Source organism: Haematobia irritans, chromosome 4 (assembly GCF_050003625.1).
Source record: "Haematobia irritans isolate KBUSLIRL chromosome 4, ASM5000362v1, whole genome shotgun sequence".
NCBI classification, from domain to species: domain Eukaryota; kingdom Metazoa; phylum Arthropoda; class Insecta; order Diptera; family Muscidae; genus Haematobia; species Haematobia irritans.
In genome coordinates this window covers 25,724,237-25,744,235 of record NC_134400.1, presented here as the reverse complement: position 1 = coordinate 25,744,235, position 19,999 = coordinate 25,724,237, and the positions used below count along the sequence as shown (strand labels likewise).

General features: G+C 30.2%; 1 protein-coding gene and 1 long non-coding RNA gene across 7 annotated transcripts in view; one reads left to right on the top strand and one right to left on the bottom strand.

The window, feature by feature from the left end:
- LOC142236875 (uncharacterized) overlaps positions 1-19,999 on the top strand; it is a 391,437-nt gene that overhangs the window by 59,106 nt on the left and 312,332 nt on the right. The gene's annotated exons all lie outside the window — the stretch shown is intronic.
- LOC142233390 (bicaudal D-related protein homolog) overlaps positions 1-19,999 on the bottom strand; it is a 199,758-nt gene that overhangs the window by 9,283 nt on the left and 170,476 nt on the right. For all 6 annotated transcript variants that reach the window (XM_075304289.1, XM_075304287.1, XM_075304288.1 and 3 more), the window contains one exon: positions 23-145. In XM_075304289.1, coding sequence (XP_075160404.1) covers positions 23-145 — 123 coding nt within the window. The remainder of the gene's footprint in view (positions 1-22; positions 146-19,999) is intronic.

Sequence of the window (19,999 nt, the reverse complement as noted above, 5' to 3'; positions counted from 1 at the left end):
GGATGTTTGCAATTTAACATACCTGAGCTTGCAATTTGTCTTTGAGTTCATTGAGATCGGTTTGTAGTTCCAGAACACGTTGTTCGCTTTCCTCCTCTGCGATGGCCAATTTTTGTCGTAGCACATGTTTTTCTTGTTCTAATTTCTGTAAGAATAAAGTAAAAATTATATCATTAGTAAGATTCTGGTAAGATACAATGGAGGAAGTGATATAATACATATGTCAATTGTATAATTTTCTCAAATATCAATGAATAATGGGTTGGATAGAATGTTATACCCCTTAAAACGAGATATTTCTTTTCTGAGTCACGAAATTTTAGACCAAGTTTTATTTTGACATTATAACATTTTCTTTTAAAACAATTAAAAAGATTAGAGACAATCGTTGAATCGCATGTCCTGAATTCGAAAATATTTTCATTAAAGGGAAACTTCGTTTGTCTAAAATTTCATTGCGGCGGAAAACATTTTTTCTTTGGGTGCAGTATTCACACCAAACATCTTATTTTCTTGATACTGAAACAATGCTCAATACATAAGATACTCTTCTAAGCATATCGGTGGAAATACCCAGTAAAAAATTTAGAAGTTGATTTAAAGGCACAACTTTAAAAACACTTCTAAAAGTATTCCCCCAAAGATTTTCTTTATTTTAACTACACAGGAAGTTCTTTTAATTAAATTTTTCATAACACTTTTTATACCCACCACCATAGAATGGTGACGGGGGTATAATAAGTTTGTCATTCCGTTTGTAACACATCGAAATATCGATTTCCGACTATATAAAGTATATATATATATTCTTGATCAGGGAGAAATTCTAAGACGATATAATGATGTCCGTCTGTCCGTCGGTCTGTCTGTTGTAATCACGCTACAGTCTTCAATAATGAAGCAATTGTGCTGAAATTTTGCACAAACTCGTCTTTTGTCTGCAGGCAGGTCAAGTTCGAAGATGGGCTATATCGGTCCAGGTTTTGACATAGTCCCCATATAGACCGACCTCCCGATTTGGGGTCTTGGGCTTATAGAAATCGAAGTTTTTATCCAATTTGCCTGAAATTTGAAATCTAGCGGTATTTTATGACCATAAAGAGGTGTGCCAAAAATTGTGAGTATCAGTCCATGTTTTCGTATATCCCCCATATAGACCGATCTCCCGATTTTACTTCTTGGGCTTATAGAAACCGCAGTTTTTATTCAATTTACCTGAAATTGGAAATCTAGAGGTATTGTAGGACCACAAATAAGTGTGCCAAAAATTGTGAGTATCGGTCCATGTTTTGGTATGGTCCCCATATAAAACGACCTCCCGATTTTATTTCTTGGGCTTCTAGAATGCGAAGTTTTTATCCTATATGTCTGAAATTGAAAATCTAGAGGTATTTTCGGGTCATAAAGAGGTGTGCCGAAAACGGTGAGTATCGGTCCATATTTTGGTATAGCCCCCATATAGACCGATTTCCCAATTTTACTTCTTGGGCTTCCAGAATCCGAAGTTTTTATCCAATTTGTCTGAAATTTGAAATGTAGAGGTATTTTATGACATAAAGAGGTGTGCCCAAAATTGTGAGTATCGGTCCATGTTTTCGTATAGCCCCCATATAGACCGATCTCCCGATTTTACTTCTTGGGCTTATAGAAACCGCAGTTTTTATTCAATTTACCTGAAATTGGAAATCTAGAGGTTCACAAATACGTGTGCCAAAAATGTTGAGTATCGGTCCATGTTTTGGTATGGTCCCCATATAAAACGACCTCGCGATTTGGGGTCTTGGGCTTATAGAAACCGTAGTTTTTATCCAATTTGTCTGAAATTGGAAATCTAGAGGTTCACAAAAACGTGTATCGGATTATGTTTTTATCGGTCCATTTGGTAATGCCTCCATATATACATATATATATATATATATACATATATATATATATATATATATATATATATATATATATATATATATATATATATATATATATATATATATATATATATATATATATATATATATATATATATATATATATATATATATATATATATATATATATATATATATATATATATATATATATATATATATATATATATATATATATATATATATCGTGTAAATCGGTGAAATCAAGTTCAGTTAGTATAAAATTCAGGAAAAATATTCAGTTAGGCTTTCGCTTTTCCAAATCCGAATTGCCGGGCCTCACGCTTGACACCTGCCATCAGATTTTGTACAGCCACCTTGTCCACCTTCTTCGCCGCAGAAAGCCAGTTTGCCTTGAACTGCTGCTCGTCCTTAGCAGTTTTTTTTGGTCTTCTTTAGGTTCCGCTTGACAATAGCCCAGTATTTCTCAATTGGTCGGAGCTCTGGCGTGTTGGGAGGGTTCTTGTCCTTGGGAACCACCTGCACGTTGTTGGCGGCGTACCACTCCATGGCCTTTTTACCGTAATAGCAAGATGCCGAATCCGGCCAAAACAGTACGGAACAACCATGTTTCTTCAGGAAAGGCAGCAGACGTTTATTCAAACACTCTTTCACGTAAATTTCTTGGTTGACAGTCCCGGAAGCTATGAAAATGCTGCTTTTCAAGCCACAGGTACAGATGGCTTGCCAAACCAGATATTTCTTTGCGAACGTTGACAGTTTTATGTGCTTGAAAATACCTGCTACCTTTCCCCTTCCTTTTGCCGTATAAAACTCCTGTCCCGGAAGCTGCTTGTAGTCGGCTTTGACGTAGGTTTCGTCGTCCATTACCACGCAGTCAAACTTCGTTAGCATCGTCGTATACAGCCTCCGGGATCGCGCTTTGGCCGTCGTATTTTGTTTATCATCGCGATTTGGAGTCACTACCTTCTTGTAAGTCGATAGTCCGGCTCGTTTATTGGCTCGATGCACGGTTGTAGACGATACACCCAGCTTATTTGCGGCATTTCGGAGAGAGAGGTTAGGGTTTCGCTTGAAACTACCGGCAACTCTCTTTGTCGTCTCAGCGGCTTCCGGTTTTCGATTTCCCCCCGATCCAGACTTCCTGGCTGTCGACAAACGTTCCCCAAACACTTTAATTACATTTGTAACGGTTGATTTGGCAACTTTTAGCGATTTTGCCAGCTTTGCGTGCGAGTAGCTCGGATTTTCGCGATGCGCGAGCAAAATTTTGATACGCTGCTCTTCTTGCTTGGACGGCATTTTGACAACTGAAGAGTGAATTTCAAAATCAAAATAGAAGCAACATTCTACACACACACACCTTCAAAATGAGGGATGTTTAGGTTTTTTAGATGCAAAATTGAAAGAAATACGTGAAGTTTATATTGACCACATTTTGACCGTATCACCCTTATCCAAGACCGATTTAACGATTTGACTTCTTGGGCTTCTAGAAATCACAATTTTAATCCGTCTCTGTCTATGTTTCAATGTTTATCAGAGACATTGTTGCCAGTATTTTTCCCCCAATTGGCGATACCCACCACCATGAACCAAATATTAGGGTTTCCTTTGAAATTTCAGGAGGGCTTGAGGACACTTCCCGAAGATAAATTTAAAGATTTCACCTATGAGGACTATATCAGATTCTGGATTTATAAGAACCATTTTTGTTTGAGTTTTAGAGGAATTATTAACATCTCTTGTAAGTGTGCAAGAAAATTATAAAATAACGTCCTGCTTTGAAATCTTAATTCTGTAAAAGTAAAATCTGGAAATTTTACATTGAGTTTCAAGCAATTTTCATGATCAGTGCGCCTTCTACACCTTCAAGAAGTGAAGTCGGTCTATATGGAGGCATTACCAAATGGACCGATAAAAACTTAATCCGATACACGTTTTTGTGAACCTCTAGATTTCCAATTTCAGACAAATTGGATAAAAACTTCGGATTCTAGAAGCCCAAGAAATAAAATCGAGAGGTCGTTTTATATGGGGACCATACCAAGACCGATTTAACGATTTGACTTCTTGGGCTTCTAGAAATCACAATTTTAATCCGTCTCTGTCTATGTTTCAATGTTTATCAGAGACATTGTTGCCAGTATTTTTCCCCCAATTGGCGATACCCACACTGTTAGAAAAATATGTTTTTCATATGTTCCGATATAAACAAAATGTGTTTCGGGCACGATTTTAAACCACAATATATTTAAGTGCGAACATATAATTTTCCTAAACTAACACTAAATGTTTGGGACATCTATGTTAATATGTTAGAATATATTATGTTTGGGGCATGAATGTTTCATAAAAATCATATGTGTGAATACAAGCATATATAAATTTACAAATTTCAACTAAACATACATATGTTGTGATATTTTATTCAAAGCGACAGAGAGAGTATAGAGAGAAATAGAGATGGAAACCGGGAGAGTTGACGAAAGATATCAATATAACACAGCAAAAGAGTCAAAAGAGAACAATTTATGTGAAACCGCTTGTATGTTGTTTCGGAAAACTGTTTTATGATAAGGCTAAAAATTTGATATGTTTAAGTCTAAATATTATTTAATTTGAATAAAGAGAATATACATTCTGAACCAAGAGAATAGACATTTGAAAAACAAACAGCTTATGTTTTCGCCTTGAGAGCAGCATTTTATGTATGTGTGGACATGTGTTTTGTTTATCATTTTGGCATTATTTTTTTCTTGGTTCGTTAAAAGAAATCAGGGGTCTTCATAAAAATAACGAAAGGGCACTATACTCTTTTTAGAGTTGGGACGGTAAAATGAAATAAGGAGGAAATAGTGAAAAATTACACAGTAAAATGTAAAAAAACAAAGTTTAGTTTCTCTTTATTAAAAAGTAGTCCACGAGGAGTTGACGGACACCATCAAATATAAAAGCGGGCATTAAGTTCGACTTTTACAGCTAAAACAATTTAAAAAGTTTATTTTCTTTAAAATGAATTATTAAAGAAAAATAAAAGGAATTTTAGAGCGATGGTGTTAAATGCTAGTAAAAAACTGTTCACTCCTAAAAAAATTTATGTTTTTATTATAAAATTATGTATGTATGTTTATACTCGACTCCACGTTCTTCTTTTGTTAGTTTTTGAATTCCTTCCAAATTTTAAAGTTTTGTACAAAAACAGTTTTTTATTACAAGATTGTTATTTTTGCAATAAAAAATAATATTTTATCCAAAAATCATTCAATTTCGTTTATATCAAGCACTGTTACTGACTATAAATCTTTAATAATGCACATTTCGATGTTTCATTTAAAAAAATTAATATAGTATAAATATAAATGTGTAAATTAAAAAAAAAAAAAAAAAACAAAAAAAAAATGTTCGGTCGGAGCAGGGATTGAACCCACGACCCTTTGCATGCAAGGCAGACATGCTAACCACTGCTCCACGTGGCAAACAAATGTATGTTTCTGTTAAATAATGTTATGTTTGCATGGGCTCGTGGGCGCTGCAAACTATGCTATATAAATGTAACTTAAAACGATAATTATCTACTGGTGACTATAACAGCTACGTAGCCCAGTGGATAGTGTGTTGGCTTACAAACTGTATGGTCCTCGGTTCGATTCTCCGTGCAGGCGAAAGGTAAAATTTAAAAAATTTATAAAAGTGAATAATTTCTTCAACATTATTTGTATTACAGAGAAAGGTTCCAATAACTAAAAAATTTCGTGGAAGTGAAAATTACGAGTATGTTAGGGAATGAGCACAATCGTGTTTGGGAAAAATTCTTCCAAGCATATAATATTTTTGGCTCAAAACGCTTCCAAACATATAATATGTTCACATAAAACAAACATATTAATGTTTCGGCAGTATGCAATAATATATGTGCTTCCTGCAAAATATGTTTGGAACATATGTTAAAGAAGCGATTTTTTTTGAGGGTGCACCACCATGAACCAAATATTAGGGTTTCCTTTGAAATTTCAGGAGGGCTTGAGGACACTTCCCGAAGATAAATTTAAAGATTTCACCTATGAGGACTATATCAGATTCTGGATTTATAAGAACCATTTTTGTTTGAGTTTTAGAGGAATTATTAACATCTCTTGTAAGTGTGCAAGAAAATTATAAAATAACGTCTTGCTTTGAAATCTTAATTCTGTAAAAGTAAAATCTGGAAATTTTACATTGAGTTTCAAGCAATTTTCATGATCAGTGCGCCTTCTACACCTTCAAGAAGTGAAGTCGGTCTATATGGAGGCATTACCAAATGGACCGATAAAAACTTAATCCGATACACGTTTTTGTGAACCTCTAGATTTCCAATTTCAGACAAATTAGATAAAAACTTCGGATTCTAGAAGCCCAAGAAATAAAATCGAGAGGTCGTTTTATATGGGGACCATACCAAAACAGGGACCGATACTAACAATTTTTGGCACACGTATTTGTGGTTCTACAATACCTCTAGATTTTCAATTTCAGGTAAATTGAATAAAAACTGCGGTTTCTATAAGCCCAAGAAGTAAAATCGGGAGATCGGTCTATATGGGGGCTATACGAAAACATGGACCGATACTCACAATTTTTGGCACACCTCTGGTCATAAAATACCTCTAGATTTCAAATTTCAGGCAAATTGGATAAAAACTTCGATTTCTATAAGCCCAAGACCCCAAATCGGGAGGTCGGTTTATATGGGGACTATGTCAAAACTTGGACCGATATAGCCCATCTTCGAACTTGACCTGCCTGCAGACAAAAGACGAGTTTGTGCAAAATTTCAGCACGATTGCTTCATTATTGAAGACTGTAGCGTGATTACAACAGACAGACAGACAGACAGACAGACAGACAGACGGACATCGTTATATCGTCCTAGAATTTCCCCCTTTTCAAGAATATATATACTTTATATAGTCGGAAATCGATATTTCGATGTGTTACAAACGGAATGACAAACTTATTATACCCCCGTCACCATTCTATGGTGGTGGGTATAAAAACACAGTGACATTTAAAAAAGAAAACTTTGCTCCTCTTTTGGTTGAACTGTTGATTAACGACCCCAGCAACATCTATTGACACAATACGAAAATACTTTTTCGACTACCATATGTGATTTTAACTGCTATTTAAAAAACAGAAATCCTTATAATTGTTTTCATAAAATCATAATTAGCCCTTACGTTAATGTAAAACTAACATCCATTCATTCACACGATAATGCTTTTGCCCCAAATGATGTGAACATTTTAAGTTTGCGTGACGACCGACAACTATGGATGTTGTGTGTGTGTGTGTGGGGGTGGGTGTTTAATTAACATTTCATTTTAAAATCTAATTTTCACAGAAAAAAATAAACGCTTTGCGTAAACAAAAAATGCGAAATACAATTATGTAAGGAAGAGGAAGAGGGAATTTATTACAGTTATTAGGAAAACACCAAAGGCATTAAGAGTAGGCAAAAGAAAAAACAATTTTAATTTTCTATAAACAACAAATACAAAATTAGTACAGGATGACTAATATGTAATGCTCCAACCAATTTTTTTGATTTTCGTGAAGTGAGGAACATCCATTTAAAGGTATTCTTGGTTGACTCTTGCTGAGTCCTGTTGGAATGCCCATGGTCTGCGGCCGAAATGCTTGTCAGCCAAAGACTTAAATACAATTTCCCACATTTTACCTCACGGTCGATGAATACGAACCAGAAGCGATACCGACCATCGGCCGTTCGGCATCCCACACCATTGGCGACGTTTTGTCAAGAAACCACGATCACGTTTTTTGTTAAAAACTGGTCAATTTGGATTGGCTTGTCATCGTATAAAAGCAAATTCGGTAACTAGCCACTTGGTAATTTGGCTCCTTCCACTCTAACTGTTTTGTGCGAAATACAATTAACATGAAAGAAAATGTAGGTAACTAAAATATTTTATTATTTGCAACATGACACAACTGAATTAAAACAAATGTATTTCATTTTTTTCTGCTGTCTACGAAAATTTCATATTTGAAAGAAAAATTGGAGATAAAAATTGTTAGAATGCCTTTAGCGCTATATGAAGTTCAAGACGGACACAATTGAAGGAGATTTTATTCATATCAGAATCTTGACCCATTTTAGAAATATATGAACTATTTTCAAATTCTGTACTTCAAGTACAAAGTTAAAAAAGTTGTATACTTTTTTTCTCATTTTTAGTTCACGTTATTAAAGTAAGCAAAAAATAATTGAAATAAGCCAATTTTTTTTAACATTTTACAAAATTGCCCAGAAGTCAACAAATTAAAAAAAAAAAAAAATAAAGTTAAATCGGCTATAAAAAATTTCGTTCACTTTTTTCTGAAGGTGAGCTCTTGCACTTTTTGGTTATCAATGGCTTAGACCAAGCTCATTTTTATACCCACCATCATAGTATGGTGAACACGGTTGCCACAGTCGGTAGAATTCTACCCAAAATTTGTCAAATTTATTTGGTCAAAGACCTATAGATTGTAATATAGTTAGATTTACAAAAATTTTATATGTGAAACTTTTGTATAGAAATAAAATTTTGAGAAAATTTTATATAAATTCAAAGTCTTTATAAATTTTAATTTTCGTGTTATTTCATACTATCAAAGTCCATTGCGAGTAAGTTCTCCTTTTCCCTTGTTGGCGCAAGCTAAACTTATAAAAATCGACACATTTACAATTCAAGGGATATTTATACACCCAACAAATTGTCGCTAATAGGAGGAATCAATCCTTCATTCGAAGAAAAAAAAAACTAACCACAAAAATTTGATCAAACACTTCAAAATAAGATTTTTTGAAAATTGGTAGATTTGTGGTGAAACTTTCTTTTGTCATTCCGTTTGTAACACATCGACATATTGATATTGACATCGACATATATTCTGGGTCGTGGTGAAATTCTGAGTCGATCTAAGCATGTTCGTCCGTCCGCCTGTTGAAATCACGCAAACTTCCGAACGAAACAAGCTATTGACATGAAACTTGGCACAAGTAGTTGTTATTGATGTAGGTTAGGTTAGGTTAGGTGGCAGCCCGATGTATCAGACTCACTTAGACTATTCAGTCCATTGTGATACCACATTGGTGAACTTCTCTCTTATCACTGAGTGCTGCCCGATTCCATGTTCAGCTCAATGACAAGGGACCTCCTTTTTATAGCTGAGTCCGAACGGCGTTCCACATTGCAGTGAAACCACTTAGAGAAGTTTTGAAACCCTCAAAAATGTCACCAGCATTACTGAGGTGGGATAGTAATGCTGGTGACAATTCTGAGGGTTTCAAAGCTTCTCTAAGTGGTTTCACTGCAATGTGGAACGCCGTTCGGACTCGGCTAAAAAAGGAGGTGTTATTGATGTAGGTGGGATGGTGTTGCAAATGGGCCATATCGTATAGCCCCCATTAAAAAGGAAACACAAATTTGGCTTGCGGAGCCTCTAAGAGAAGCTTATTTCATCCGATCTGGCTGAAATTTGGTACATGGTGTTGGTATGTTATATGGTCTCTAACAACCATGCAAAAATTGGTCCACATCGGTCCATAATTATATATAGCCCCCATATAAACCGATCCCCAGATTTGACCTCCGGAGCCTCTTGGAGGAGCAAACTTCATCCAATCCGGTTGGAACTTAGTACGTGGTGTTAGTATAGGGTCTCTAACAACCATGCAAAAATTGGTCTATATCGGTTCATAATTATATATAGCCCCATATAAACCGATCCCCAGATTTGACCTCCGGAGCCTCTTGGAGGAGCAAAATTCATCCAATCCGGTTGGAACTTAGTACGTGGTGTTAGTATAGGGTCTCTAACAAACATGCAAAAATTGGTCCATATCGGTTCATAATTATATATAGCCCCCATATAAACCGATCCCCAGAATTGACCGCCGGACCTTCTTGAAGGAGCAAAATTCATCCGATTCAGTTGAAATTTGGTACATTTCGCTAGTGTATGGCCGATAACAACCATGCCAAAATTGGTCAGTATCGATCTATATTACACTGAAAAAACAGTGAACCCACCAGGAAGAAAAATTTCGGTTAATTTTAGAACATTTTGAATATTTTTGGAAAATTTTAACTAAACAGTATAACAAACGCTGGCATCACGCCGATGTCATAAAAATAAGTAAATATTTTTCGACAAATTCAAGAAAATTTATTGGACATAATTAAGTTTTTTCGCTTGTTAAAGAAAATTTTGTAGTTTGAAGGAAAAAATTGGAGTTCAAAATTGCAAGAATGTCTTTAGTGACATACGAAGTTCATGATGAACGCATTTGTAGTAAAATTTACAAATTTAAAGAAATATTGAACTATTTTGTGGAAGACACGAATTTAGTTACCCTTTATCCTTCATTTGTGTATATTTTTTTCCTCGGTTTTAGTTAATTTAACTAACGTACACAAAAAATTATTAGAGTAGAGGAAACTTTCTCCAAATAATAATTCCATGAACTAAACGAAAGTTAAATTGGCTTTAGTGAAATAGAGAGTTCACTTTTTTTTGAGTGTATATATAGCCCCCAAATAAAACGATCCCCAATCACAGAAAAATCACGATTGCCACTCTAGCCAAAAAAAATCTATCAAAATTTTATTGCCATAGAAAATTTTGTCAAAATTTTATATTTCTATAGAAAATTTTGTCAAAATTTTATAAAATATTGAGACATACCTAAAAAAGGAAAATTTCACTGAGAGGAAAATTTCGAAAAAATAATAAAATTTAACTACAAACAAATAAAACTATTTGCAATAAAAATAAGTTAAATTCAGCGTTAGTTTAACTACAGAATTTTTTTAGGTGTACAAGAATAAGTTAAATTTAGCGTTAGTTTAACTACGGATTTTTTTTCAGTGTACGGTGAAACCGCTTAGACAATGATTGATACACTCAGAAATGTCACCAGAATTACTGAGCGGGGATAATCCAGGGCTGACAAACTTTTTGCTGTTCGGTCGGAACTGGGGCTTGTACCCACGACGACACAGTGGATCCTGTCACTGGAATAAATTTATCAGCTGTCAGATGAGTGGTTTAGAAATGATAGCAACTTGAAGATGATTGCAGCACATATCAGCCACACTCAATATAAGTTTATTATTCGATAACAAATGTCCAACATTTCAATGATTCTTTGAATTTTTTTCATACCAAAACCCGACCTTACACAATACACTCCAGTCCCCTAGTATATGCGATTAGTTAGATAACAATCCTTTTACTCAACAAATTACACTAATACATAATGATCTTTCATATTATTTGACATTTATATGTTTAGGTGGCAATTACCTTTAGTTCATTTACCTCAAATCTAATGAGGATATACAAGGAAGGCCTAGAATAGAGCATAAAACGTCCTTCGTCAGGTCATTTACCAAACCCAAAAACTCTATCTTTTAAAAGTTCAAAAACCTTTTGGGTTAGCTAAAATAACAAAAACCTAAAGAAAAACAAAACGACCAACTCCCCAAAAATAGAAATGTTGACACATTCATTAGAATACATGAATACACGCATATCATGTTGGCCTATCTCCGAATTAGAAAAAGTGTCACAAACCTTGCTGAAGGTTAGTATCACCATTGAATTTTCCCAACCAAAGGTGAAGTAAAAGAATTTCCATTGTTAATGACACACCTTGAACTTTAGCAGAATATGAAAGCACTTCAATATTTTAGTTTATACTTTTTTGTGTTTTTTTATGATGGAGGAAATATTTTTGTTAGGGTAGGGTATTTTAAAAATAATCTCTTTTTAAGTCGACTGTGTTTTGTACAAAAACTTCAATGACCACATTTTATATAGAAATATAATTTTGACAAAATTTTCTATAGAAATCAATTGTATAATTAGAAATCAAGTTTAGACAAAATTTTCCATAGAAATAAAATTTTGAGAAAATTTTCTATAGGAATAAAATTTTGAAGAAATTTCCTGTAGAAATAAAATTTTGACAAAATTTCCTATAGAAATAAAATTTCGATAAAGTCTTCTATAAAAATAAAATTTTGACAACATTTCCATTGAAATAAAATTTTGACGAACTTTTCTATAGAAATAAAATGTTGACAAAATTTTCTATAGAAATAAAATTTTGACAAAATTTTCTATAGAAATAAAATTTGGACAACATTTTCTATAGAAATAAAATTTTGACAAAATTTTCTATAGAAATAAAATTTTGACAAAATTTTCTATAGAAATAAAATTTTGACAAAATTTTCTATAGAAATAAAATGTTGACAAAATTTTCTATTGAAATAAAATTTTGACAAAATTTTCTATAGAAATAAAATTTTGACAAAATTTTCTATAGAAATAAAATTTTGACAAAATTTTCTATAGAAATAAAATTTTGACAAAATTTTCTATAGAAATAAAATTTGGACAAAATTTTCTATAGAAATAAAATTTTGACAAAATTTGCTATAGAAATAAAATTTCGATAAAACCTTCTATAGAAATAAAATTGCGATAACATTTTCTACAGAAATAAAATTTCGATAACATTTGCTATAGAAATAAAATTTTGACAAACTTTTCTATAGAAATAAAATTTTGACAAAATTTTCTATAGAAATAAAATGTTGACAAAATTTTCTATAGAAATAAAATTTTGACAACATTTCCATTGAAATAAAATGTTGACAAACTTTTCTATAGAAATAAAATGTTGACAAACTTTTCTATAGAAATAAAATGTTGACAAAGTTTTCTATTGAAATAACATTTTGACAAAATTTTGTATAGAAATAAAATTTTGACAAAATTTTCTATAGAAATAAAATTTTGACAAAATTTTCTATAGAAATAAAATTTCGATAAAGTCTTCTACAGAAATAAAATTTTGACAACATTTCCATTGAAATAAAATGTTGACAAACTTTTCTATAGAAATAAAATTTTGACAAACTTTTCTATAGAAATAAAATTTTGACAAAATTTTCTATAGAAATAAAATGTTGACAAAATTTTCTATAGAAATAAAATTTTGACAACATTTCCATTGAAATAAAATTTTGACAACATTTCCATTGAAATAAAATTTTGACAAACTTTTCTATAGAAATAAAATTTTGACAAACTTTTCTATAGAAATAAAATGTTGACAAAATTTTCTATTGAAATAAAATTTTGACAAAATTTTCTATAGAAATAAAATTTTGACAAAATTTTCTATAGAAATAAAATTTTGACAAAATTTTCTATAGAAATAAAATTTTGACAAAATTTTCTATAGAAATAAAATTTTGACAAAATTTTCTATAGAAATAAAATGTTGACAAAATTTTCTATAGAAATAAAATTTGGACAAAATTTTCTATAGAAATAAAATTTGGACAAAATTTTCTATAGAAATAAAATTTTGACAAAATTTTCTATAGAAATAAAATTTCGATAAAACCTTCTACAGAAATAAAATTGCGATAACATTTTCTACAGAAATAAAATTTCGATAACATTTGCTATAGAAATAAAATTTTGAGAAAATTTTCTATAGGAATAAAATTTTGAGCAAATGTTCTATTAGAATAAAATTTTGAAAAAAATTCCTGTAGAAATAAAATGTTGACAAAATTTTCTATAGAAATAAAATTTTGACAAAGTTTTTTATAAACAATAAATTTGGCAAAATTTTCTATAGAAATACAATGTTGACAAAATTTTCTACAGAAATAAAATTTCGATAAAATTTTCTACAGAAATAAAATTTTGACAAAATTTTCTACAGAAATAAAATTTTGATAAAATTCTCTATAGAAACAAAATTTTGACAAAATTTTCTATACAAATAAAATTTTGACAAAATTTTTTACAAACAAAAATTTGGCAAAATGTTCTATAAAAATAAAATGTTGACAAAATTTTCAATAGAAATAAAATTTTGATAAAATTTCCTAGAGAAATAAAATTTCGATAAAATTTTCTATAGAAACAAAATTTTGACAAAATTTTCTATAGAAATAAAATTTTGACAAAATTTTTTACAAACAAAAAATTTGGCAAAATTTTCTATAGAAATAAAATGTTGACAAAATCTTCCATAGAAATAAAATTTCGATAAAACCTTCTATAGAAATAAAATTGCGATAACATTTTCTACAGAAATAAAATTTCGATAACATTTTCTATAGAAATAAAATTTTGAGAAAATTTTCTATAGGAATAAAATTTTGAGAAAATGTTCTATAAGAATAAAATTTTGAAAAAAAATTCCTGTAGAAATAACATTTTGACAAAATTTTCTATAGTAATAAAATTTTGAAAAAAATTCCTGTAGAAATAAAATTTTGACAAAAATTTCTATAGACATAAAATTTTGACAAACTTTTTTATAAACAATAAATTTGGCAAAATTTTCTATAGAAATCAAATTTTGACAAAATTTTCTACAGAAATAAAATTTCGATAAAATTTTCTATAGAAACAAAATTTTGACAAAATTTTCTATAGAAATAAAATTTTGATAAAATTTTTTACAAACAAAAATTTGGCAAAATTTTCTATAGAAACAAAATTTTGACAAAATTTCCTATAGAAATAAAATTTTGACAAAATTTTCTATAGAAAAAAAATTTTGACAAAATTTTCTATAGAAATAAGATTTTGACAAAATTTTCTATAGAAATAAGATTTTGACAAAATTTTCTATAGAAATAAAATTTTGACAAAATTTTCTATAGAAATAAAATTTTGACAAAATTTTCTATAGAAATAAAATTTTGACAAAATTTTCTATAGAAATAAAATTTTGACAAAATTTTCTATAGAAATAAAATTTTGACAAAATTTTCTATAGAAATAAAATTTTGACAACATTTTCTATAGAAATAAAATTTTGACAAAAATTTCTATAGAAATAAAATTTCAACAACATTTTCTATAGAAATAAAATATTGAAAAAAATTTTCTATAGAAATAAAATTTTGACAAAATTTCCTAGAGAAATAAAATTTTGACAAAATTTGCTATAGAAACAAAATTTTGACAAAATCTTCTATAGAAATAAAATTTTGACATTTTCTATAGAGATAACATTTACAAGGTATCCCCTGTGACTAGATTACCATTCACCAGGTATGTGATTACATCTTGTGACTGCCACAAAAGGGTGGTCATCCTCGTTAAGGTTTCGTTCGTTTCCCCAGGTTTCGTCCTCTTCTAAATGCTCTCGATGGTTCACTATCCACCGTTACTTGATCTCAGGTGTGTGCCACTGGGTATACGTTTCGTTGATTGTCATTTAACCCTTCCACTTTGAAGGACATTCGAAAAAGACACCAAAATTTTCCACTTAGTTTCGATTTATTTCTCGATGTTATTTTAAAGTAGAGGCTTTAATCTAAATAAGCTATAAATATTTTCCTTATTGTATTTTTGTAAACTTCTTTAGAAATAAACGGAAAATACAAAAAATTTAGTCAATTTTTCTACTGTATGTTTCTAGTAAATGGACATTCATACGAAAACTATAGCTCACACTTTTTTGGGTTCTTTTTTGTATTTTTGCACACACTTTGAAGGACATTATAGGCCAAATAGCGCTTATTTTTGTAAGGCTATTTGGTCACAATTCAAGAATCAAGTTTTCAAAACAAGCCCATATAGCTCTTGAAGTAATTGAGGTAGGTTTTCAAAATGGCTATTTTTGTTCTACATGCTGTTAGTACAAGTAAAAACAGAAGAAAAATTAAAGTTTTTAACATTAGGTTTATTTCGGTAGTGAAAGGGTTAACAACCTAAAAACTCTTTCTCCACCCTGGGACATCTTTTTAGTTTTATCTTTAAATTATAAAAATTATTATAATATTATAATTAATTTTCAATTCAAATTTACCAATCTCAGTTAAAAACTAATCGATAGTTTTTGTGATTTTTTAAGTAAAAAAATGTATAAAATTTTTTTTTTGTTAATTCTTCAAATTTAATTAAATTATATTTTTAATTGATTTTTTTATTTTAATTCAATTAAAATTGTTATTGGAAAAAATTAGTTTCGCAATAGAATTCCATAATGGACACTAGAAAAAAGTCTTTCAGACTACCACTGCCATGAAACTGCAATTCAGAGCACATATGTGTGATGAGTAAAAGCGTAATTGAATATAAAATAATAATAAAAAATACATCAGAAATTTTGTTGGTAATTTTTCCGATCGTCATCGCAATAACATAGAAACTTTCCACGCAGATAAAGACAGTAAAGCAACGCATCACAGAATACCGAAGACGATACATATCGCATGACTCGCCATGGCGTAGCATTGGTTTAAATAAAGACTTGCTTGAGGTGTTGGCAACTTCCGTTGTTACAAACCGTCGGCAATACACCATTCCTCCAGGCTATATAGAGTTAGTCCACTCATCTGCTCTCCGAATTAATTTTTCTTTGTTTGGTTTTATGAATGAACTCTTTTCAATAGAGAAGAGCACGTGATATGAAATTGTAGTGACTTAAAAAAATGTTTATAAATTACAGTGGAAGGCAATCGCGTTATTGTGCCGGAAGGAAAACGGACCGCCTTGAATAAAACAATTATTTTATATGCATCTAAAGAACTCTATATATTCCCTGAAATTTATAGAGCGGTTTAGTTGATCTAAAAAGGGACATATGTAGGGTGGCTGATATGCATTGCAACCAACTTCAGGTTTCTATAATTTCTAAACCATTCGTCGGACACCTGTCAAAGTTATTGTTTAAAAGCGTACAGAAGCACTTTGATCTATTACATTCAGAAACGACACACGAATGGCTTAAAAAGTAGGTTTCTCCCTTAATTTTTACTGCACAATGGTGACCAAAATATCCGGATTTCAATCCGATGGACTTTTGCGCCTGGGGTATTTTTGAAAGTAAAATTGTCACCATTAAATACCAAAGTGTCGATCAGATTAAGACGGCGCTTCGCCAAATTCATGCCAAAGATAGCCAATGAGAGTTCATCTAAACTGATTCTAAAATTTTAGGTTATATCCAATTTTTTTTGCTTTTAAACAGTAAAATTAAAGAAAAAGTATGAAAAATATAATACGCTTTGCTTTGTAGAATTGCATATCATCTGCCAGTAGATTTAGTAGAATTAGACACTGATTGAAATGTAGCCGTCAAGTAACGAAAATTTATTTGTTGAGATATGAAAATGTTCTTATAATTTTCGTATTTTCTGCCAAAAAAAAAAATAGTTAATTAATTAATTCTATGCTACGTATGTATTTATAGCAATTTAGTAAAAATAATGCACTACAATGAAAAGGCGGTATGAACATAGGCCCCAGGAAAATGTGCCCCAAAACACACACGACCATAAATGTGGGGCGACACTTCATCCCATGAAAATGGATCCCAGCAAAGTTACATTTTGCATTTTAGCATGAAAATCCACTCCAAAATAAAATTAGGACTCATGTACTCTTTATATTTAAAAAGACCGTTTACAAAATGGACCCGAACTGAAAGAAAAATAAATTTAAATATATGTTACTGAATACGAATTTCTTTGGAATCGCGTTAGCTCACTTTGGATTCTGTCCATAGGACAAAATCTTAACTCCGACCACCCATAAACCAAATCTGGTGCGATACAATGCTATTCAGAAAAACAAATGTGTATATAGTTGCCATCATTGCAAATCCCAGATTATGAAAATAGACCGTACTTGAAACCAATCCCAATAAGAAAATTTGGGGTTTATTTTCATTTGAAACATTGGAGTTTATATTCATAATACAAACGGGCTCTAAAATAAAATGAAGTTACTCCATACTCCAAAACATAAAAACAAATATGTTTTATTCTTTTAGGTTTTGGGGAAAATTTTCATGGGGTCATACTCGGAGCAGAGAATGAAGCTGACCCATTTTGTCGGCGGCGGCTGACACTAAATTTTTGCCTCCGGCGGCTTGACATCTAAGCCGATATAACTATGTCTTATCGGCGGCGGGCAATTATCCATTATGAAATCAATTTGAAGTTATTCTAATGGTAATGAGATTAGTTGTACAACCAATCTTACAATAAAATTTACATTTCATTCAAATTTTCTGAGCTATATTTGTGCAAAATTGTTACAGCAACTTGAAATTGATTGAAAAGTTAAAAATTTTGGCAAAATATACGACATTTATTAAGACATTTTTCTGATTTAAACTATCGGTTATTGATTAATTGACAGCTAAATTTAAGTCGAGATGCTCGGCGGCGGCATCGACTGGCAAAAAATGGTCGGCGGCGCGACTCGGCACCTTCATTCTCTGACTCAGAGCGACCAATGAAATTAGATTGTCAGTTTGGTTAACACTAAATCGCATAGCGGTTTTGACCAAATTTAATATAGAATTAAAATTTTGGCAACATTTTTTATAGAAATAAAATGTTGACAAAATTTTCAAAAGAAAATTGGTAGAATTCTACCAAACAAAGTAATTTTTTTATGTTTGGTCGAATTCCTCAAATTTTTCTATAGAAATAAAATTTTGACAAAATTTTCTATAGAAATAAAATTTTGACAAAATTTTCTATAGAAATAAAATTTTGACAAAATTTTCTATGGAAATAAAATTTTGACAAAATTTTCTATAGAAATAAAATTTTGACAAAATTTTCTATAGAAATAAAATTTTGACAAAATTTTCTATAGAAATAAAATTTTGAAAAAATTTTCTACAGAAATAAAATTTTAAAAAATATTCTATAGAAATAAAATTTTGACAAAATTTTCTATAGAAATAAAATGTTGCCTAAATTTTCTGTAGAAATGTGTAAGTTTTATACACAATTTGTTTCACTTTCCCATCTCTACACCATATCATATATTTGAAGCGTAAGAATATGTTGTCGTTTTCCATGTTACAGATTATTTTTCTATAGAAATAAAATTTTGACAAAGAATTTTATAGAAATACATTTTTGACCAAGTTTTCTATGGAAATAACATTTTGACAAGATTTTCAATAGAAATAACATTTTGACAAAATTTTCATAGATTTTGTATAGAAAGAAAATTTTGACAAAATTTTCAAAAGAAAATTGGTAGAATTCCACCAAACAAAGTAATTTTTTTATGTTTGGTCGAATTCTTCAAAATGTTATATAGAAATAAAATTTTGACAAAATTTTCTATAGAAATAAAATTTTGACAAAATTTTCTATGGAAATAAAATTTTGACAAAATTTTTTATAGAAATAAAATTTTGACAAACTTTTCTATAGAAATAAAAATTTGACAAATTTTTCTATAGAAATAAAATTTTGACAAAATTTTCTACAGAAATAAAATTTTAAAAAATATTGTATAGAAATAAAATTTTGACAAAATTTTCTACAGAAATAAAATGTTGCCTAAATTTTCTGTAGAAATGCGTAAGTTTTATACACAATTTGTTTCACTTTCCCATCTCTACTCCATATCATATATTTGAAGCGTAAGAATATGTTGTCGTTTTCCATGTTACAGATTATTTTTCTATAGAAATAAAATTTTGACAAAAAATTCTATAGAAATAAATTTTTGACCAAATTTTCTAGGAAATAACATTTTGACAAGATTTTCGATAGAAATAACATTTTGACAAAATTTTCATAGAAATAAAATTTTGACAAAACTTTCTATTAAAATAAAACTTTGGCAAAATTTTCTATAGAAATAAAATTTTGCCAAATTTTCTATAGAAATAAAATGTTGACAAAATTTTCTATAGAAATAAAATTTTGACAAAATTTTCTATAGAAATAATTTTTGGACAAAAATTTCTATAGAAATAAATTTTTTACCAAATTTTCTATGGAAATAACATTTTGACAAAATTTTCATAGAAATAAAATTTTGACAAAATTTTCTATAAAAATAAAACTTTGCCAAATTTTCTATAGAAATAAAATGTTGACAAAATTTTCTATAGAAGTAAATTTTTGACAAAATTTTCTATAGAAATAAAATTTTGACAAAATTTTCTATAGAAATAAAATTTTGACAAAATTTTCTATAGAAATAAAATTTTGACAAAATTTTCTTTAGAAATAATTTTTGGACAAAAATTTCTATAG